Here is a 23,833-nt window from a genome sequence, read left to right as displayed (position 1 = left end):
TCTGAAATTCATTTTTGTTTGTCAAATTTACTAGAATCATTTTTTTAAATTGAAACATTCGCATCAGCCTCTAAACCAATTGCGATTTGAGAAACACTTGCTTTTGATGTCATCGTTCTCTATATAAGATTAGTGGTACACTCTAATTTTCGCAAGCCACGCTTCTTAAACACCCTCTCTAGTTCTCCCGCTTATCATTGCTACAAAATTCTGTCTAGTTGTTACTTAATACGCATTCTTTCTGTTTACAGTTGAGGACAGACAAAACGTAAGATGACGGTAGCTGCTGTTTTCAGAATTTTATGTTTCCGACGCTGCGCCTCACTCTGCTTCTGTGCCTACATCTTTTTTTGCTACGTAAGTGCTTTTTAAAGGTAAACTATTAACCATCCCTACTTACTGTACCTATATTTAAGATTAAACCGCCATTTAAAAATAGTTCCCTGACGTGTCTATGTGTGTGCATGACAATATCAGATCTTTATATCTCTGACGTGTCTATGTGTGTGCATGACAATATCAGATCTTTATATCTCTGACGTGTCTATGTGTGTGCTTGACAATATCAGATCTTTATATCTCTGACGTGTCTATGTGTGTGCATGACAATATCAGATCTTCATATTGGTGAATGACTATGATCTATTATTGACTATACGCCCAACTCCATGATTTATAATATGACATAATAATAATATAAATTGGCCAGTTGCAGCGCTATATGCAAATAAATTAATTGATCTCAATGAAGGTCACTTCATCACTCCCAGTTTTGATGTAGATAATCTTAAAGGCAGATCAAATGCCTGAAAAGTATTTGTATTGGAATTGGAAGATGTATACCGGTTGTTACAAAGGGTGCTCCAATGTTACACCAATTAGCAAATAATTTAAAATTCTGATAATTAGAGAAATTGTGTATGGCGCAAGCCACCATTAGTATTTTAACTCTCTGGTTGTCTAAAACTCTGACAATCACTTGAAAACGAAGTAGTTTTCTATCATCGCTATCTAGCAGTTTTGTGAAAAATCACATGAAACTTCCAACTTGTGATTTTAACCATGATGTGCTGAAGGTAAATACAAATCTGTGATAGATATTCATAAACAGCTCTGAAGTACAATGTAGAACAGATGAACCCTGTTAGCTCAAATGTCTACCAGTGTTTACCGAAATAAAATGAGTGGTCATTTTTCATAAAGGTTTTGTCACATGCAGTTGTAATTAAATTTGAAAACTAGTATTCTTTTTAAATAATCCTAAAACTCTATCAAAATTAGGATATAAAGTAGAATTTCTGGTCTAAGTATTCGTTTTACCAACTTTTAATGACTAATAAAAACAAACCTGTGGATACTCTACTCTGTTGATCATTTAGTTTCAGATACAAATGTTCTCAAAGAGATCAAATGTAATAAATGTTTATAGAGTGACACACTATAGCAGGGGTCAGAAACCTTTTTGATCGAGAGAGCCACAAAACCCACATGTTTCAAAAGTAAATTCCAGAAGAGCCATATGTATATTTTGAATCTCGAAAACATAAAATGGAAAAGGAAGACCAATAAATTTCGTATGTTTGAGCAATTTTAGAGTATAAGAAACAGGATTTATTTTGAACAACAATGTAATAACAAAGATATTATAAAAAGTACTTCTTACTATTAATGCGATTTCTGATGCTGCATGCTTTTGCTGATAACTTCGTAGTCTGGTTGATACGTGGTGAAGTTCAGCTTTATGCTTTAGGCTTCCATCTATTAAATGTGACCGCAGGTTTGTCTTAATGTTCTTCATGTGTGAGAATGACTGCTCGCGTGCATATTTAGAGCCAAACATGGTCAAAACGTACAGTGGAGTACAGAAAGGGCTAGAAACTCTTTGCTGCGCGCGCCACATCAAAAAGTTGCAAATGAAAAAATTTTTTTTTTAAGTGAACAATTTTTTTGTTTATTGTTACTGTAATTTTAGTATTATTTTAATTATTATGTTAATTAAATTAACAACAAAATTATGGATTATTTTTTCCACTGATTTATCAAAGAGCCAGATATAATCATCAAAAGAGCCGCCTATGGCTCGAGAGCCATAGGTTCCCTACCCCTGCTCTAGAGCCTGTTTTGAGTCAAATTTTTTGCATTTTAGCAAGTGTTACTACGGGAAAGTTACTGCTTAGCAAAAGTTATTTAATCACTGCTAATTCTTTGGACATCATAAATGCTGCAGTCAGAATACAGTCGTGTTTAAACATCTGATAAATGGTTTGCATCTATAATAGATGTTCATTGCATTTTAGAGAACTATTGAAAGTGAATGGCATCTTATATGAATGTTGTCTGTTGTGGAAATTTTTGTGAGTTTATGAAGAACACATTTATTCAGTAAACAGTATTCGAAGTGTGGCGGCTTCCAAGCATCATAATTATATCAGCACAAATAGTAAAATTTACAAAATACTGAACTAGACATTACCTAGATCTGCCTGTATATGAGTTCGCATTTCTCATTTAATTTTAGGTTGGTTGTACATTTATTGGATAATATTAAACACTGCTTCATGCTTTCCTTTTATAGTTTTAAAATTATAGATTTTCAAAAAACTAGTGTAAATGTAGAAATTGTAAAAAATAACAAGTTAATGCTTTTCTTAAAATCACAATATGAAATTATAAAACTTTATGATCAAGTATCTTTAGATTATTTTTTTGATCGCTGAAGATATCTACTAGTTTACATGAAAAAGTTGTAGCTATGCGAATAAAAAGAACTCTAAAATGAATTAAAATGAAAAACTGGCCACAGTGATTGGAGACAATTTAAAGACATATCAAATGTAAAAACAAAACCATATACATGTATAACTAAGTTACTTGTATTCACTTAGTCTGAGTTCAACTAGATCTGTATCTCTATTCGCATCCTTACTGATGCACCATCTATCAGAATGACCAATGCTACTCTCCAATCCACCTATATTTAACATAGAGGCAATTGGACATTAAAAAACCTTCCCTAGTCCTTGTTATTTCACTTATTATTATTTATGTGGTTCAGTCTTTTAAATTTAACTTTTCACTCTGTTGTATATTTATGCATTGTTTGTATAATTCGTTCATTTGAATCTTCTATGCAATTATCCTAGGTGTTTATCGTTAAGCTTTTTGTCTGTGTGTTCAAAAGCAAAGCAAACAGGAATGAATTAACTTCACATTTTGAGGTTTAACTGGAAAACACTTAAATGCATTCAGTGCTAAAAAAAACTGGAGCAAAATCATGCAAGTACATGCGGCTTTTGTTTAATTAAACAGAAATAGCACAGTTGGTCACTATAAATAACCACATTTACCAAATATGGGCAAAGTGGCTAATGAGCTAAACTAGTAGCCTGTTTCATGTCATCCGTGCTTTTCAGGTGTGGCTTTTTATTACAGTCTCGTATACCTTGTGTGTTCACTCCTACTCAGCGCTTTAGTTGCTTGTCTACATGTGAGTGATTTAATACATCGTTGTATGAACACAGTTGATAGGAAGCTGCCTTATCGGCTGGGGAAGCAGCTGGTCAACGGGAACAAAGCTGATTGAATTCTTCACAGAAGAGCCTATCACCTGGCGGATCAAGTTTGCCCTGAAGTTTTCATCGATCCTAATTGGATGCATATTCTTTGGTCTTGGAGTTATTGCTTGCGTTGGTAAAGTGACTGAGAGGCCAGTCTTGCTCAAGGGAGTAAGTACTCATTGAGATGAGTACTCTATGAGATGCATAGGCGCTTCGTCATCATGAGGATAGTCAATCATACACTATGATTGTCTGCATGGTACTGATTGAGACTCAATTTTATGAGCTGAGTCCAGCTTCTATCCACCTTGCTGAACTTTTCATATTTGATTATATTTTATTAAAAACTAATTAACATACATTAATCCGCATTGTTCTAGAAAGCAAAAGCAAAACCTTGATACACTAACATTTCTCAGTTAAAATCTATTGACCAGCCTAAGGCACAGCATACAGTGTTAGCAGGAGTCATATTTATATCTGGACCAAAATTATTAACTGACTGACCATGGTTAACTAGAGACCTTTTGGTTTACGTCAATTGCAGGTTTGGCCGCCTATTACTACAAATAGTATGGTTGGATGGGCTGTCAGTTCAAGTGTTGATCGGGGTTGCTTTTTTGTCAGCTACATGCTGAAAAAAAGCTGTTTTTGTCAGCATGTAGCTTTATACTGAGTTTCTTTTCTAACATGGCCAATATCTTAACTAAAAAGGAAATAAACTCCATTGTTAGATATTCTCACACTTAAAAGGCTTAATAATTCCAAATGTGATGGCAACTAGAAAATGTGTAGTTGGTATTTTTAAACGTGGTTAAATATATATTATAATAACATATCACTTTAGAGAAAGTCATATTTAGAAAACATAAGTGTACCCCCGATTTAAAAAGTTGCAAAACTCTCTTGTGTATACACTCTATATACTAGAGGTTGTGAGTTCAAATCCAGTTCGAAGCGGATTCCTCATTCTTAAAACTATCGCTATAGCTGGACAGAAGAACGGACGGATGGACAGACAAACATTGAGATTTATATATATATTATATAGATTTACTAGGTGGATGCCCAGCATTGCCGTTCTTCTGTCCAACTAAAGGTTTGGTGAATTTTGATTTTTACCAAACATCCGCTTAGCGATCGCCTTTCGGAAGCATGGAAAAGTAAAATGACCTTTGCATAAACTTCAAGAAAAATCGGCAAAATTGATCCGGTTAAAACGCTCAAAAGAAAAAGATGTCTTTTTTTCTGAGTATTTCAACAACGATCAAGTTTTGCCAATTTTAATCTAAAAAACATCCTGGCAATAACATCACCTCAAACAACAAAACAATCTCAAGTGATAGAAAAATCTCCTATAATTTTTGATAAAAAAGTTTTAAACTTTACATTAGAAGCATTTAATTTGAAACAAGCCATTTATGCTTTTGATTTCTATTATAGTTTGTTTATGTGCATGTATCTATTAATAAATAAATACATGGACTTGTGACAGTGCTCTGATAACTTGAACGCTCGATAACTTGAACACTTTCGCTCGGTCCCGTGAAGTTCGAGTTATTCATGTTTGACTGTATATAGATATATATATGAATCTCAATTGCCTTATATTGATGCCCACTTTGTACACAGCAGACTCTCTCAGCTATCATTACGGCAATGTTTAATTCTAACATATGTATATGCATATATTGTATTTACATTGCAGACCAAGGTTTGCTTGGCATTGTTTGCAATAATCTTGCTTGGAGCTTCCATATTTGTTTGGTCTTTTCAAAATGAGGTGAGTTTTCACTATTCTCTCAAACACCAATTTCTCAATGATTTATGCTGATTCTTTCATGCTGGAGTTGTCTCAGGCAATCAGTTAGTTTCCAAGAGTCATGGATCAGGTTTGGTGTTGTATGGAAACAAGGCTTTGCACAGCAGGAACGACTCATTGATGTAGTTAAGTTCTTTAACAAGCTAGGTTGATCGATGCATCTTTTGGTGAATTTATCTCGACTGGAAAGACAAGATTTTAAAAGCATTTATTTGTCTGAATTAAAATTTATGAATTTTTGTGTGATTCTTTTAGAAATAAGTCTATTTATGGCTTTATAAGTTTACTAGGTGAATGTCCGGTATCGCACAGGTGATAAACAAAGCTCATAAACAGTGGCAGGTAAAGTAGTTACCATTAGTAAATTGGCTAATGTGAGTAACCTAAGCTAGTAACTCAAGCAGTCTAAATCTTTGCTATACTAGTAAAGCGTCTAGACTGCTTTACTATTATAGCAAAGCAGTCTAAATGCTTTACTCATATCATTACACGTAGCGTCATGCGCGTAGCATCACACCAGTGTTGGAAAAAGTCACTGTGTTTATGAAAAAACAAGGGTTTTTGGCTTACACCGGTTTTTATGGTTTAAATCGGTTTTTATGGTTTTTATAATTTTACCAAGGTTTTTGCAATTTCAAGTCTAATTAACATTACTTACTATAGCTGCATGATTGAGTATTGAACATACATATGTGGAATCATCTGTTAAAGATGGTACTGTGGGAGTTGTTATGGGAAAAAAGAGAGAAAACATGGAAATTTCAGAATGAGTATAAATCAAACGTGATCGATGTAATACAAAGCAGAAATCTTATCACATAAAGTGAATATTTTACATACAGCTCTATGTATAAGTAGAAACTTTAATCCCAGTAGTAATTAGTCGTGTGGTAGTGTAGAGCAGAGCATAATGCAGATGCATTGTGAGTGTTTGGAGCAGTGGCAGATGACTCAACTTCTATCACCTGAATATTAGCATCACTGTCGAAATTGGTGTTTTTAGCTTGACATTTTGCTACGTGAGCTTTAAGCCTATCTGCGTGACCTCGCGTTACGACAGCACACCTATTACGTTTTGCCTTAAAACCTTTGCCTTTCAAAACACAACAAACTTGATAAACTGAATTCTAACAATCCAACTACTTTGGCTTGTGCCCAATAAATGAAATATTAGTTTGCAAACTTAAAGCTTTTGCCCAAAAAGATTTTATTGTTTTAGTTTCTAATTATAAGTAATCCTTTCTCACTGGCCAGACTTGAGAAAGTATTCATTCATTATTAAAGACGATGATTGGATTAGTATATTTCACATGGTTTTTATATTTCTTCAGTAAAGAGATCAGCATATCACTTGATAAAACCAATTGAAAATGAAATTCACTAATTCATTGTTGTGCTAGGATTTCATGTAGGTTCAACTTGAGCTCTGCCATCAATTTACTATACTGTGTCCTAAATAAACTTCCACAGCTGATAATTACATATAATTGCATTTCTACTGCACATGAACCACTAGGAGCTTAAAATATTGTTTTTCACAAAAAACAATGAAAAAACCATAAAAAACCGGTTTTTTTGGGCTGGTTTAAACCACTCAGCTTAAACCATTGGTTTAAACCGAGCCAACCCTGCGTCACACGCGTAGCTTCACACGCGTAGCGTCACATGCGTAGCGTCACACGCTTAGCTTCACACGTGCTATGATCTCTCATGTAATTTCTCTCACACAATCATGGTTTTAAATCATGCTAGGAGTAACCAATAGTGTTTTTCCAAGCGCTTTAAGAGTGAGTATTTTAACTGATATAATGAATATGACCCCAACTATTCCACTGTATAGCGATGCAGCCGCTTGGCTTAGTGGTTTAGCTTGCCTATCTTCAGACCTGGAGGTTCTGATTTCAAATTCAGTGCAAACAGGATTTTTCGTTCCTCAAACTTCAGTAAGAACGCTTGCACTAGATAAAATTGGTCTTTATATTAACATCAATTTTGTGTCGCAGGTGGTTGGTACTAGGTGTCGCAGGTGGTTGGTACTAGGTGTCGCAGGTGGTTGGTACTAGGTGTCGCAGGTGGTTGGTACTAGGTGTCGCAGGTGGTTGGTACTAGGTGTCGCAGGTGGTTGGTACTAGGTGTCGCAGGTGGTTGGTACTAGGTGTCGCAGGTGGTTGGTACTAGGCTGCTGGTTGATTCTTAATTTTTCATCAGTGTAGGTCTTACTCACTGGGGGTTTTTATTAAATTTTAGTAGATGTCTAGTAGAAGGAGAAAAGGCATGAACTGTTCTAATGAATAGATCAAATGGGTAGGAATCTTACATTTTCATCTAACTATAACATAATACAAGGTTTGTTTGTACAATGTTTGCTTGCGAGGAAACACACTTTCATCAATGGGTTACTCCTAAAAATTAAATATAAATGTTAATTAGTCCACCACACTTCATAAGATCAAACCTTTTTACCAGCTCCTAAGCGTCTCACTCTAAGAAATGGTGAATGCTGAATGCTTTCATTCTAGAATGGTCTTGAAATCAAAATGTTATTGCTCTAGTTATACGGACTCGATTAATATGAATCTCTGCTAGTGCAATGCCATGGCTATATTCTAATATATCAACATTTGGTCGATCAAGCTCTAGCCATAGACAGTAGCTCAATGAATATTATTTCCATTAACCAAGCCCTATTCGTGGCTCAAGGGGTAAGGCCATTTAGGTAATGGTGTATTTGACCAAGCAATGCGTGAATTTGGTCACCCACAAGCTATTCTCGATACTTTGTTGATTTTGGCAGCCCAGTGTTCGACACCTGAATATTCCAAAAAAATGTAAAAAGAATGATTCTTAAAAAAATCACATGTAAATTATCAAAATATTCGCCTTATTTATTAGTAGATGTTGTAAATCTTTACTCAAAACACTTTGATTCTGACACCGATCTAAATATGTTGTCCTGTTTGATCAGTTTTTTATTACAAATGAAATTTACATATCTTTATTTGCTGGACTTTAACTTTGTCTGTCATGGCGTTAGTCAGGTTTCTGGTTTGCGGTGCAGACTAATGTGCGTTGTAGATCTGGTTGAGAGAGTAATTTAAGGTCGTATGCCCTTCATGTCATTAGTAGTATAGCTTTGCTTACACATCAGGCGCAGTAGGCCTATTGCCTAGGCGATGGAAACTGAAGAAAGCCTATTTGAACGCCACTTCTATTTGACCGCCACTATAGGAGAAAATTTGAAAAATAAAACACCACCCTTTAATTGAATGCCACCTTTATTTGACTGCCACTTTGACATTCTTTGATCTTGCGAACCCGTAATAAAAAATTATCCATAAAAAAGTCCACAAAATGGTGCTAATAATAACATTCTTACATCATTAACAATTAACTCTTTTGTGGTTGCTGTTCGTAATGAAGTCCATTTTATAACTCAAGAGCTTACGGTTTTTCTTTAAAACTTTGAAAGAAATGCGATAGAGATAATTAAAAACTGTATCAGGCTAATAGTAGTTCCTGTTTAAAGCGGTTTTGATACTTGGACGTCTATTAAAAATGGCATACAATTACGATGGAACCTGTACTACTATTTTAAGACTAAAAGTTGGGCTTAGCGTGGATGCGGCTAAAAGTTTATTATTATTTTCGCAAAAAGATTTTAAAATAACAACTCGTAAACGTTTTGCTCTGCTAAAAATATTGTCTGGACGCTAGTATCGACTAGTTCAGCAGTGCAGAAAAAGAATTGAGGTCAGAAGACAATGTGGAAGGTATTGAACAGCCAGAAGAAGATGAGATTGTTCCAAACAAAAGCAACAATCAAAATGCAACCGGCTGAGCAAGCGATGCGAATATCTTTGTTTCAAAAATGTTAATTTTTGTTTTTGCATATATTATGACTATGGTTTGTTTATGTCACTTGTTTTTGAATATATATTTGTAGCATTTGATAGATTATTGTGATATAACTTATCAATTTGTAGATTTATAGCTTATTATTTTATGGCATCATTTCGGTCATCTAAACTCGGCTTACAATAGATCGGCACCTATAACTCCTGTTCTACTGCACATAAAAAGCCAGTTGTGGCTGGCGACTAGCAAACATACCAATGAGTGCAATGAGCTTTAATGCAATGTTGTTAACTATAGTTGTAAAATAAAAATACGCCTTCAAATTTAAAATGAAATAAAAGATTAAAACCCCAACAAATTGCAGCGCAGGTTATAACATCATCGTAGGTTAATTGCAAACAATAGATATCAACAGTTGAGAAACTGGTTGAGAAATATCTCTACCAGTTACTGGTAGAGATATTTCTCAGCTTCTCAATGCATATTTATTTAAAGATCAAGTTTGAGATGAGTTATCAAATTTCTTGCATGCAAAAGAGTTAATATCGCTCAACCCAAAGGAGGGTGCAAAATATAGGCGACATTCACTTTGCCTGTAAAAGCAAAGTGAATGTCACCTATAATGCCTGTAATATAGCATCTCAAAAATCTGACGAGCTATTTAAAAATACAACGCCACCCTCTATTTGAACATCACCTCTAACAAAACACCACCACATGGGAAGAGTTTTACGGTATATGAATCTCAGTGTTTGTTTGCCGTATGTGTGTCGTGTTATAGCAATAAAGTTTTAGGAACAAAAAATCTGATTTGCACTGGAATTGAACTCGGAGCCTCTAGTTGAAGCAGACAGGCGAGCTACTCATTACACTACGCGTCCAACTGGCTATTCTAATAAATAATTGTGTACATACTTATGCACCTGACAATCTTTAATGCCGATTGGTTAAAATAGCATGTATCACGCTTCAGTAGCACGCTTGAAGATCATAATTACGTGAAAGATCACCACACCATCTTTTTTCTAGTGCCGGCTAATGTTATAATAACGGCTCTTATTATAGTAAAGATTTAGACTAGCTTAAGTTATGAAAATTTATTGGGTAAAGAATCTTTGCCAATTAAATATAAATTTTCTATGCTAAACTTTTTTATTACCAACGCAACGCTGGGCGTTCAGCTAGTGTAAATTATTAAATCTGCATGTCTGTCATTTGTATGTCCACTAATAGCGATAAAGTTGCAAGAGCGAAAAATTTGCTTCGCACTGGACTTGACCTCACTACCTCCAGTACTGTAGATAAGCGTACTATCTATTGCACTATGCGCCCAACTGGCCATACTAATGAATAATTGTGCACACTCATATTACACAAATTAAAATATGCACGCTTAAAGTGCTTGCGAAAATGCTATTGGTTACTACTAGCACGCGTGAAGGTCATGATTACTTGAGAGATAATGATGCCTAATGACTATAATCACACTTATAAGCGCATACTAGCTTCAGATGAACAGACACGGCTCTTATTATAGTAAAGATTCAGACTAGCTAAAGCTACGAGCTTAAGTTACTCAAATTCATTGGGTGATTATTTTATTACCTGTGCAACGGTAGGTATTCAACTAGTTATTAGTAGCTAATTAAAAAACAACATTGTGTGCACTTATTGTTAATCACCAACCATTCATTATCACATGGGCACACCTGATATGCTTACAAATTCTGTTTGTAGTTTGAAGAGATTATCAAGATAAAGATAAGCAAATCAGTTCTCAACTATGCAGAAATGTTTACAAGTGATGAAAGCTTCCTGGATAACCTACAGTATTCCTTGCGTTGCTGTGGATACAACAATTCTAGCTTGGACTATTCATCATTTGTCAGTGTTAGTAGAGTCCCGTGTGACGCAGCGTATTATAGTTATTAGATAAATTAAAATCCTCGATGTATACTGTAACTATTATACCAGCAAATAGATTAAAAATGCGTCATACAAAACTAAAGTACGAGTTAAAAGCATTGAATTATGAGTTGTCTTCTCTTTAATTCAGGCTATCGAAAAGAGCAAACAACTCGCCTGTCCTCGACTCCAAACAGGCTAGGTGTCCGGAGTCAAGGTCTATAGCTAACTCACCGGGGATTTCTAGAGGGTTTATTTCCTCTCTAACTTCGCTTTGGAGAGGTACTGCAGGAGGTCCAGAGTTCGAACCCTCGCGCAATCTGTCTTTTTCACCATTGGTCTATAAAGTTGCCTTTTCCATTTTGTCTAGCTTACCAGCTGGACACATTTGGGAAGGGAACTCCATTAATTTTCATCAGGTTGCGGGCAGTTTCTTTGTGAGGGCCGAGCCCTTCTGTTGTCGCCTTTCATATTTGGCCCTCTTTGAGCCTCAAGCGTTGCCGAAGCACGGCCAGAGCTCCCTGGGCAGGCATGATAGGGTTTCAACCTGGACTGGTGTTGAGTCGAGGTTTGGCCCTGTCTTTCCACCACATAGTTGTGGTTGGGCCAGGCGGTTATGACTTAGTAGGGGCCCACGAACTTAGCTTGTAGCTTAGCATTTGCTCCCCTTCGCCGCCGCCTGTTTACCAACCACACCTAATCCCCAGGTGCAAAGGGCGGTGGTCTTCTTGGTCTGCCTGCCTAGTATCCATCTGCGTCTCCCTGAGGGCCTCATGCGCTTCTTCCAACCTCTGCTGCCTCTGCAGCACGTAGTCGCTAGCAGATTGCATCTTCGTGGGAAGGGGTGACATTCTAACTGGTCCGGCAGACACAACTCCCTGCCGAACATCATCAAGTTGGCCGTCTCGCCTGTCATTGGGGGAGGGGGGGGCTGCCAGGGTATGATTGCATGAGCTGGGGCAAGAACTCATCCCATTCCTCCTGGCCTCATTCCAACAACATGGCTCTCAGAGAGTCATCTGGTCTACGCCCAGGCCTCGATTGTTCCTCTCCACGATCTCTTTTGCCTGGGGATGGTAGGGAGTGGTCTGTGTCTTGCTTACCTTCCAGAGCTGGCAGAGCTCCTCCATCAGTTGGCTCTCAAATTGAGCGCCTTAGTCTGTATGGATTTGCTCTGGAAACCCCATGTAGCAGAACACACTTTTGTTGAGGGCATTGGCCACCACTGGAGCCGTGGCCTCCGGAATGGCAATGGCATCTTTACAACGGGTAAAGTGGTTACCTCGGGGTGGTGGGGAGGTGGCCTACCAGGTCAACGGCGACCTCCTGCCAGGGTCGGCCAGCATATAACCGCTGCAGGCTTCCTGCAGGCTTAGTCCCTCTGTGCTTGGTGGCCTGGCACACCTCACAGCTTCCTACTAATCTGCGGACAGCGGCTGTCCCTCCGGGCCGATACCAAGTAAGCTGGAGGTGGCTTACTGTCCTCCCCACCCTGGAGTGGGTCATGGCATGTGTCTGCTAGATATCTGGCTTCCTCTTAGCCAGGGGAGCACACGGCAGACCATCGGGTTTGGCCATGAGGGGCCACTCTGGCTTCCAGCACGCCATCCTGCCTGATTCTCAGGGATTCCCTTCTGCGATGCAAGACCCTGAGCTCTTGGCTCCCCAACTCCAACTGTTCCAAAACACTTCAGTGTGGCTCCGAATTGCTCAGTACATTATGGCTACGACACTCTTGCCCTCGCTCTGCATCCGAGCCAACTGGCTAGTTAGCTGAGCTGATGCCTTGGATCCCAGGGTGGCTTCAGCCGACCTCGAGCCGGTTCGTGCTCCCATGGGGACAGGGTGCCGGTCCCTATGGCCGGTCATCTCGCATGCAGTCCTGGCGACCTCTGCCCAGCTCTTACGTAGTTCCTGGTGACAACTAGTAGTGCCTCGGGTCATCACCCGCTCAATGTCAGAGGATCCCAGGATGTCCTCGACCGATCCCGGGTTGACCTTGGCTGTTTTGGTGGAAACAGGGGGTGGCACCCGTAAACCGACCACCTAGCTGGCGGGCCTGGCAATCCCTGACAGAACATGGTTTTTCCCGATCACCCTAGCCTCATCCTGGTCTTCTTAGTCCAACCTCAGCCGAGTTGGACCCCCAGCGCGGTAATCTATCTGGGCACACTGTTGACAGTCTTCGCTGGTCTGTCTGCTCAAGCCATAGACATTGCCGTGCTTTAATCCTGCGCGGTGTTCCAGCTTGTACTTGATCTCGGCTAGCACCTCTAGCCAAAGCGTCAACTGTTGGGAGGGCTTCTTCCTGCGGCAGAGCCATCGCAGGGAAGCATGGTCTGTGCGAAGCCGAAACTTCTGTCCACATAAGTACGGTCAGAAGTGTTTTATCGCTTTGACTACTGCCAACAGCTCTGTGTGTCACGCAGTAATTTCGCTCCGAGGGGGTGAGTGTTTTGTTGTAGTAAGCAATCACTCATTCCTGGTCGCGATACTGCTGTGACAACACAGTTCCTACGCCGCACCCGCTGGCAACTGTGTCCAGGATATAGGTATTCCCTAAATCCGGATACCCCAGCACCGATGCTGTGGTGAGGCTGTGGCGCAGGGTGTCAAATTCTGCCCGCTCCTCGCCTGTCCATTGCTAGGGCTCTTCCTTCCTTACCAGCCGGTGGAGGGGTTTCGCAATGGTGGCAAACCTAAGGATATACTGCCGGTAGTACCCGACAGTACCCAAGAACTCTTGCAGTTCCCGGACTTCACGCAAAACTGGCCACTGCTCTACCACCTCCATTTTGGCTGGGTCTGTGGCAACCCCTTTGCTAATTACTATGTGGCCCAAGTACCGCACTTGAGACTAGCAGTTCGCACTTTGTTGGTTTGAGCTTGAGTCCAGCTTGACGCAGCCGCTAGAACACTTCTTCTAGCCGCTGGAGGTGGGTCTCAAAATAAGGTGCAATAACAATCACATCTTCTAGGTACAATAGTAACGTTTGTCAGTGGAGCCCATGCAACACCCTCTCCATCAGTCGCTGGAAGGTGGCTGAAACGGAAGTCAGTCCAAAAGGAAGGACTCTCTATTTCCACAAACTTGAGCGATTGATGAAGGCTGATTTTTCCCTGGCATCTTCGTCCAGCGGAACCTGCCAGTATCCGCTGACGAGATCGAGGGTACTAAAATATCGGCTTCCAGCCAAGGCATCTAGACTTTCGTCTATTCGGGGAAGGGGATAAGTGCCTTGTTCTGTTACCGCATTGAGCCTTCGGTAATCCACACAGAACTGCCATTTTCCATCCTTCTCCTTTACTAACACAATAAGTGAGTTCCACGCTCCTCCAGCCGGCTCAATCAACCCTCTGGTCTATGGGTCCTACAGGTCTATCGGTCCTACATGGGTCCTTGTATACCTGTCTCTCGGCCTCCACTTCCTTTTCAGGCCCTAAGCGGTGAGGGGGTTGACAAATAGGTCGGGCCCCGTTTTTCACAGGTATAGAGTGTTTGATGAGCGATGTCCTACCCATATCGTCATCTCCAGTGCTAAACTCTGATCCATACTTGGTCAGTAGGGTAGCCAGCATTCTAGCCTGCTCTGCATTCTGGCACGAGGATCTGGCAGCCGGGTACAGTTTTTGGAGATGCTGGAGGATCTGTGGCTTGGCCTCGACTCAGGTGATTGGCACAGCAGGACCTCCTTTAAGGGGAGGGGTGCCGGCGATGAGAGGAGGCGCTTCCAAACTAGTGTAAGTGCCTATGGTGGTTCTCGAACAGATGATCAGGGGTTCGGGTTGAGACACCTAACCAACACCTTTCCATCTGCTCCGGGCTCGTTCAGGCTTGTAGCTAGAAGCGGGCCTTCAGGGTTCGCTTCTATTATCCAGAGTGGACAGAAAATTTGTGTGGTCAACCTACACCTGACCGTAACCTCTGTTTTAGCTGGCACAACCAAGTCCTTAATTACCTGGACTTTTTTCTGGAGGAGATTCCTGGTTCGGTTGGTACAAGCCAATGGCTTCCCATCCACCTTTACCACAGGTCATGCGAACTCCATCGAGCATTGGTGTGCCATAAAAAAGGGCATGCCAAGAATTTCGTCTTCATTAATCTGACTATTAGGTCTTCACTTCGCGTAGCCTTACTGGGAGCCGAATTACACCGTAAAAGGGTAACCAGGTCCCAGCAGCGAGCAGGCCATTGGTGTCACTCTTCTCCAATCGTTCTCATATACCCCGAAGAAATCGGTCGAACACCTGTTTTCCCAGCAGATTAGTGGTGCATCCGGTATCCAACAGGAAGGGCACTGCTCGACCTTCGATTTTACCTGGGAGTAAGTAACTGGTAGAGGGTGGGCACCCCAGCAAGTGTGCTTGCGCAGGTTCCCTGTGCTCGAAAGGGGCTGCCTGAGGCTGCTCCAATCATGCAGGTAGAGAACATGCTTGGGTGAGTCTCTTTGGATGGCGGGGGGGGGGGAGGGCTGTCCTCTGCGAGACAGGGCGTCAAGGTACCTGAGAGGAAGGCATAGTGCTTACATCGGGAGGACTCATGCCTGACTCTAGGTGTAGTGTTTGGAAAATGGTCTCAGTAGCTGTGGGGGTGGCTTCAGGTGGAGTTCTGGGTCAGCCTGACTTTTTTTGGATAGGTCCATCTGGGTGAGGCCTTGGCTGAATCGATACTTCGTTTTTTCCTGGTTTTTGCAGGAGCCTTATTGCAGCTAGTAGTGAGTGCTACTGCTGCGGCCTTCTTCCCTTTCCCGACTCCTTTTTCTTTTGACTGGGGCACTCCTTTCGAAGATATCCCGTGTCTCCACATCCCCAACAAATGGCAAGTTTACTTTCTGGAGGCTCTGTTGGCTTGTTTTGCAGCTGTTTGACCTGTTTCGCCAGCTGCTTTACTGTGAATAGCAGTACATTCAAGGTGTCTTGTTCGACACTGCGTACCACACCATATCCTGTATTGGCCTCCGATTTTTCTACAGCCCGGATGGCTCTGCCAGAGTCAATTCTCTAGATTTGATCTGGGGAAATTCTCCTAGAGCTCGTACTACATCCGCGAGAGTCTCCGTGGGTACCGCTAGGAGGTGCCGCTGTAGGGCGGGATGGTTTAGGGAGTTTGAGAAGTACTTGTTTGCCATGTTACTTCTGAATGGTTCGGGCAGTTCAGCGTAGGTTATTTGGACTAGCCGTTCAATTTCCGTTGCGTGTTCCTGCAGGGAGATTTGGGTTTCTTTTTTCAAACTGCTCAACTCTGCTCTGGCTTCTCGGGAAGATAGTCCAAATCGGGCTCGGATGGTTTCAAAGATGGCTGCCACCCCGACTGCCCTTCCACAGGACTCTCCCTCTCCTTCAAAGCCTCTCTGAGGTGCAGTGTGCTGGCCTCCTCAGCCCACCTATTTGCAGCTGCAATTTCTCTAAATCTGGTAATGAATTATTCTGGGTTTCCGACACCATTATACTTGGGTGTTGTGAACTGGGAGGCCGGTTTTGGGTTCCGACTTAATATGACAAGTTGCCCAATGGCGTCAGCTAGTCGGTCCCGATCTACACTCCTTGCCCTCCTTTGAGACATGATTTTAGCTTCTCTCCAAGTGAGGGGGACCGTTATAGACGATCGTGGCCTGACTTGGAGTGCTTAAGCTTTTTTGGTAGTGTCGAGCGCCTTACAGAGTAGGGGGTGGTTGGCGCAGTGCCAGTCATCAACCCTTCTCTGAAGTGCTGAATAACTTGTTTATTCTAAAACACCAGGTTTCTCAATGAATGTGGGGGATAGCCGTACAGCTATTTTGGCCAGATTCGGAACCCCTGGTGTTTGCCGTACTACTCCGGTTTTCCTCTACTGAGGCTGCTTTTGCTAGCAGGGCAGGAGGTCTGCCGGAGTTTGATTTCCAAATTTCTAGAATCTAGATAGTGCCTGCCAGGTTTGGCGCAATCCCACCACTGCCACCAGTGTAAAGGAATTTGCCGGCCTTTACTTGGCACGATCTAGACTATTTCATAAAAAAATGAATTGCATGTGGTTTCGTTCAATTTTTTGTTAGAGAAAGAAAATCCTCTAGCCGAGGAGCGCACTGCCATTTGTTCTGCTCAACTACGTAAGTGAGCGCGCTCCTTTGTATATAATAATATCACCCGTTCTGGCTAACAGCTAACGGTAAGAATACCGGCTAACAAGATGAATAAATAGGACCGCTAGTGCGTTGGTATGACAACAATTTAAGTGACGATAAGTATTAGCATAATGAGTAAAACAACGGTATAATAAAAAGAACAACACAGCATGCAAGATATAACATATAAAAATATCTACACGAATTTACAATGTCCTGGCCCGGCGTCAACCACAATATGTTGAATTAATAATAACAATTCTTGCATAGAATTGTGTGTATAAAAAATTACTGTTCCACCAACAGCTATCCATCAAAACTCTGACTACGACGATAATGGTATGACGATATGTAAAATAAGAAATTGTAGTGTCTTTGTCTGATCGATGGTGAGAGAATCTAGATTCTAGAGGCTATTTCTACTCGAGATAATACAATTGTTCGCGTGAAAACCTTTACGGCAATTTAGCAATTGAACCTCAAGAAAAGCTGGAAATAGAGGTTCACAAAAACTCAAAAAAGGTATCGTGTTTCATAGAGTTAATAGAATTTAATCGCCAAATTCTAACATCGAGAGAGTCTATTGTTGATACCATTTGCCGAAAACAAATAGCCCTCATATGGCGAGGATAAAAAAGCATCGCGTGTCATAGAGCTAAAAAAATTCATAGAGTTGTAATTATTACGTCATTTTTGTGTGAAAATGAGAAAACGATGAATAGGTTATGTATAGAGGCCTACCAGCCGGAGATTCCGGTTAATGCGCCGTAGCGGTGAAAGAAAAAAACCGCAGATTAGAAGCACCCTGATATAAGCCGCATGGCTCAAACCATCAGAAAAAAATAGCGGCTAATAGTCCGAAAAGTACGGTGCTCGTATTAATTCAGTTCGCTTCGTACGACCAAAGTTCGTACGACAAAAAAAGGAAAGACTACTCTATAAGGTGTACAAACATGTACACACACAGATTGCCGTTTATATAGTAGATAAATACTAATAGTGAATTATACCTGATAAATACTAAAAGTAAAATATATCTGAAGTGTGAAAATAACTTTATTAGGCCTCGTAATCATTGTATGATTGTCGTATGGAGGGAAACCTGGTTTCCATATCGATTGTGAGACTTCAGCGGTAACTTGTGCAGCAAAACGCTTGCGATGCTAGGCGGCTTCTGTTCACATATAAAGCTGCATCGCTAAACATAATCGCATAATCACATAAAATGTTCTCTCGCCATGCCGTTTCAATAATGGTGACCTTCACCTGTACAGTGCATTTCGGGAAGGTTTTGCCTGCGGCTTGTCGCAAAATTTGAACAGCGCTAAACTCTTGCGTTGACCGCCTGCAACTACCGACGGTATCTGGCGTGTAGGTTCACGCTTCCCCGCAATAGTCTGCAGTGCTGTCGCCGTTACTTTGCGACGTATATGGGAACCAGGCTTTACTTAGAATAGTCTCAAAGAGAGGCTGGATCTCTCGTTCCACCTACTTACATATGTAGACTAGTGGCTTTACTACTTAATCCCCTGGCACTATCAACTCATAATAACTGCTGCGATTACTCGCAGCTGAGCCCAAACATCAGTGTAGCCTGGGGCCAACAACTCCCATCATACCAAATTTACAGTTCTGTTCAATCGACGAAGCATAATTGAAGAATAATCAAATGAGCTGTAGAATTATTATGGTTTTGGCAGCAACATGGCCGTTTCCCTATTTCCTGCCCCACTGATGAACATGACCGAAGACAGCTACTACCCAATACATCTCCTTGCTTGGATGTAGCCAAATCCGTTATCACTCGCACTGTTCAATTCGTTTCATTTACCCTGGGAATTCTCTCTATTTATGCTGTAAGTTTGTCTTAATTTACGTATTTGGTTGGCTTATTCTTTTAGCAGATTCAATAGCAGGACCTATGCTTGACTCAGCATGAATAGTGAAATGATATTTATGGCTCCATCTACGGGCATAGATACATACACGTCCTGTGTATTTGTATATGTTCGCATTGATTGCATTTACATTACTGTATAACGCATGAATGAGTATATGCACCTTGCATTTAACAAAAACCTATCTTTTCAAGAGGCATCATAGATACTCAAGCCATAACTGTCACGTACAACTTTTATCGTATGTACTAGGTAAATCAGACACGCTGATTCCGGTTTTGTACTCAAAATAAAAATTGGTCCTTTAACTTTCAGAGTAATGAAGGCTTTTTTACAGCGTTTTAATATCGGTCTCGAAAACAACACGATCGGCATAACAAGCTCCGCTCATAAATATGTGATGTAGCCTAGCCTTTTAGGAACGAAAGTTAGGGGTGTTTAGTCCGATTTAGAATGATAGAGATGTGTGTCTTAAAACTCATTATTATCTAAATTCAGCCTTCAAAATAATCTCAGTCTTTTCTGAAAGGTAGATAAGCTATTTAACATTGCATATTTAAAAATTAGCTCAAAAAAGCGCGATAACAACGCTAGCTTGGGATAAAATCACGCTTTTTTGAGCTCATTTTCCTCAGCGTTCAGCATATTAAACATCATGTAACAAGCTATGAGCAGTTTTAAATAGTTCATCTACCTTTCATAAAAGACTGAGATTATTTTATACGCTGAATTTAATTTAATTGATATTTAATTGATATTAAAACTGTGTAAAAAAGACACACATTTCTATCATTCTAAATCGGACTAAACATCCCTAACTTTCGTTCCTAAAAGGCTAGGCTACATCACATATTTATGAGCGGAGCTTGTTGTGCCAATCATGTTGTTTTTGAGACCGATATTAAAACGCTGTAAAAAAGCCTTCATTACTCTGAAAGTTAAAGGACCAATTTTTATTTTGAGTACAAAACCGGAATCAGCGTGTCTGATTTACCTAGTACATACGATAAAAGTTGTACGTGACAGTTATGGTTTAAACACATCTATCATGAGAAAATTGAAATACCAAGCTGCTTTTGGTCTGCCAATCATAGATTTGAATGAAAAATAGCTTTCAGGCATCGTAAAAATTGCCTTTTAACTTAACCAACAAAAACACAGTGAAAGTCATCTAATATATTGTAAATTTTTGAGCTATGTATCCACTCGTAATAGATTGTAACCAGTGTTTGAACAGAATTATTAGTTAGATACATGTGCATAAACTATTATATTACACATCAGTCGGTTTCTTTTGTGCTACTTAGAAATGCAGATGCAATACACCATTGCAGTCTACCAACCATCATTGTAACTTCTATTGTGTTACTGTTATAAGTCAAGATGGTTTTTTATATCGGTTCGTATAACTAGATACTATAGTTACCAATTCAAGTTAGTACATGTATTATATTAAAGTGTCATGAGTGAAAAGCTAAAGAGTGCAGCTATAGTGTTAGTTCCAACTATTAGTAGATTTGTGAGCACTACTGGATTAGCTTGACACGAATGGCTAATTTGACACTATCAACATGTATGTCTGTATGTATGAATGTCTACATACCCTATATGCGTGTATAAAAAATCACTAAATTATTAAAAAGACATATTTAAAGAAAGTGCATTTTCCAATTTATATACTGTGTTCATATATACTCATTTAGAACTGTCCATCCGCATCCTGTTACATACGTTTATGATGCGATGAATGTAAAAGGTTCATAGCCCTTTAGCTGCAATTAAGATGTGTAAACTTACATATTTGATGACTCATATTTCAAGTTTAAAAATCCATCCGTGACTTATACTCCTGTCACGTTTTTCATGACACAAATTCTAGTAAAATTCAACTTCAAAGAACCATGGCAAATCAAAATTATATGATATAACATATAGGGATTTATTTATAAAATATTAAAGTACTAGTAATCCTACTCCAAATAAGATAGACCAAAAAGAAAGTCCCAAACTTTAGTATCCAAATTGTCATCACTAGGATTCTCTTCTGGAATTTTTTTCGAGGTTAATGCTTTTATCGTAGCATCTGCCCACAAACCCACACTTCGATAATTCATTTTACGTATCCACTACTATCCATTCATCTTTTTCTTGTGTATGAATCACCATTCTTGACAAAAATTTGTTTTGCGGTATGGCTTTCCTGTTAAAGACGTACATATTAGTAAATGCCACAGTTTCACTCATTGGCGAGGCGGGCCAATACGATGGCGAAATATTGTTTGCCGTGCCTTGCGGGTATCACTAAAACTAAAACTATCACCTCTCGTTCTTTTGTTAATTAATTATTGTTGTACAGATTGCCGTCGGCACAAAACCATGAGCGTTTTTGAACGCCATTTCCTCAGCTACGCATCGCCCGCCTCTGATGCCAACTGAACTATTGGCAATCAAATAATTTGAGGGATGCCGGGGATACGGCGGGTACATGTCAAAACCAAGATATTTACCCCCAACTTTATACCTCAAATTATATGCCGGGTCGACTTGTGCGCAGAATTCACAATTGGTACATTTTCATGTTCATACTGTATTTTGAAAGCTTGACTACACACATGGATGAAATGCATTGCTGACGCATAGTGTAGGAGCGTAGATATTGGCTGTGGCTACACACTGACTCTACTAAACAATAGGGTTGGAACGAGAAAGGTTTTTTAAGTTTGAGACGAGACTCGAGACACTGTCTTGTAAAAATTCGAGATTCGAGACAGTAAAATAATGAGCATTTGGTGATGATTTCCCTACTCAAGGACTAGCGCACTTGATATATGAAATTGATAAACCTTTTTTTAAATTGAATTTTCTCCTGGTGTAAACGATTTAAATACAACATTTTAATAGCAATGTGCATGTATTTTTTGTAAACAAAAGTGACACAAACTGCTCTAAAATAGCGAAGGTATATAATTCTAAGAGTTTGGGGCTTGATTGATAATAATTATTATAAACATATCGCTTTGTACTTGTACTTATTTTTACCATCTATTGAATAGGTCTTACTTTATATATGGAGTTGTTGTTCTTGTTGCTCTGATAAATCGATCTCTGGATGATTTCTTTTGAGCTGTTCATGAAGCCCTGATGTGTTTGAATCTTTATAGGATACCTCTTCCTCATTTCTTGCAGATAGGCTGGTTAAATTCCCCATCTTCTGTTTTAAAGCCAAAATAAGACCACACCACACTTTTAGACTTTTTGGCTGGTGGTGGAACCAAAATTGGCAAAACTTCTGCAGCCATGTTTTAACAGCCGTGCGCAGGCGCTTTATTTCTATTTCCGATCTCGAGTTTGGTAACAGTTAGGTTGAGACGAGATCGATCTGAGACCAGACAGGTCGATACTTGAGATGTCTCGTGTCTCGTTCCACCTCTACTAAACAACGCTTTGTATTAACAACAATAATTAGCTTCAGATACGTAAAGGCAATGATGTTCTCAATTGTGTGAAGGCCATGACGTTTGTGCTAGATTTTTCATTGCCATTATTGAAGAATCGTCAGTGTATTTATTATCTGATATTGATAATCAACTTATAATAGCAATAACATTTGTTTATCTACATGTATTTTGGTAGCCATATTTTTGTTCAAGAAAAAAACTTTCTTTTTCGGTGAAAAGAGCTATGTATGAATATACATTGGGTTCATGGCACAAATCGAACTCTAGAAAAACTGGGTTTCTACAAGTTTAATTACCAAAAAATATCTGAAAGGTTTTATAAACAGTTCCAATTTATTCTAGTAGCCTTCACATAGCTGTTACAAATGAGAGCATCTTTGTCCTTGTAGCAATAATTGTTTGCATCACGCTCTGTTGTCATTGTCGTTCAAGAAAAAACCTTCATGAAATTAGCTAGCGATAGAAATTAATAAAAAGTAATCGAGATCATGTTTGTCAGACTCAGCTATTTCAGCCAATCACAGAAGTGTCAGCTTTATTTTACATCGATGTAGACCTAAATGTTTGTTTTGACACGACACTCGCACAATGCGTCGGCTAAATACTTTTTCCCTTTACCTATGTTATATATGAAGGTGCACCTGTATGCTGTGTTTTTGTATGTTTGTAGGCATTAGGCATTCTGTCGGTGTTACTATTTAGCCATCATCCTGATCCGTGGGCTAGATGCCTTTAAATGCTACTACCAGCTGCTGTACCCAGTGTGAATGCTTGCTCACCATTCACTCACCAACTTTTTTACACGTCTTCACAGAACGTTTGGAGTAATATTTCTAGTCTGAGTCTTTACTCATGTATTTAGATAGTCTCTTCTACACACACAATATTTCTCTACTTGCTAGATCAGTAAGCTTCTTTTCTCTTGGTTAGAATTACCTTTATATGCTCAGTTTAATCTCTACTCATGACATCTGAGTTGGTTAGCATTACCTTTATGTGCTCAGTTTAATCTCTACTCATGACACCTGAGGTATAAGAGATGTGTTTCTAGCCCACAGCCATACAGTCTAGGCTTACTATCCATGTCTCTTTGTTTGCTCGTGTTGTTACAACGATTAGCTTGTATGGCAATGCAAACAATGGTTGCATTGGTTTTTTGTATTTTGTTTATTGTATTTTTAGTTTAAAAATCAAATAGCAAAATAGAGCAGCTCTACAAAAAAATTACAATTTTATA

General features: G+C 39.6%; 1 protein-coding gene across 1 annotated transcript; it reads left to right on the top strand.

The window, feature by feature from the left end:
* Window positions 1-256: 256 nt before the first annotated feature.
* Window positions 257-23,396, top strand: LOC137393171 (uncharacterized). The gene is made up of 6 exons (XM_068079608.1): window positions 257-357; window positions 3,522-3,725; window positions 5,266-5,340; window positions 10,972-11,124; window positions 18,941-19,096; window positions 23,267-23,396. Exons 1-6 carry the CDS (start codon window positions 274-276, stop codon window positions 23,330-23,332), a joined length of 738 nt encoding a protein of 245 aa, XP_067935709.1. The 5' UTR covers window positions 257-273; the 3' UTR covers window positions 23,333-23,396.
* Window positions 23,397-23,833: the final 437 nt, after the last annotated feature.

The sequence above is a fragment of the Watersipora subatra genome, chromosome 4 (genome assembly GCF_963576615.1).
Source record: "Watersipora subatra chromosome 4, tzWatSuba1.1, whole genome shotgun sequence".
Taxonomy (NCBI): Eukaryota; Metazoa; Bryozoa; class Gymnolaemata; order Cheilostomatida; family Watersiporidae; genus Watersipora; species Watersipora subatra.
Note: the sequence above shows the minus strand (reverse complement) of the source record. Positions and strands in the feature narration are given on the sequence as shown.

Coding starts and splice junctions, on each gene's coding strand:
- LOC137393171 (XM_068079608.1), top strand. CDS start 274: ATGACGGTAGCTGCTGTTTTCAGAATTTTATGTTTCCGACGCTGCGCC. Junction 358..3,521: donor CCTACATCTTTTTTTGCTAC/GTAAGTGCTTTT, acceptor GTATGAACACAG/TTGATAGGAAGCTGCCTTAT. Junction 11,125..18,940: donor ACTATTCATCATTTGTCAGT/GTTAGTAGAGTC, acceptor TGGTTTTGGCAG/CAACATGGCCGTTTCCCTAT.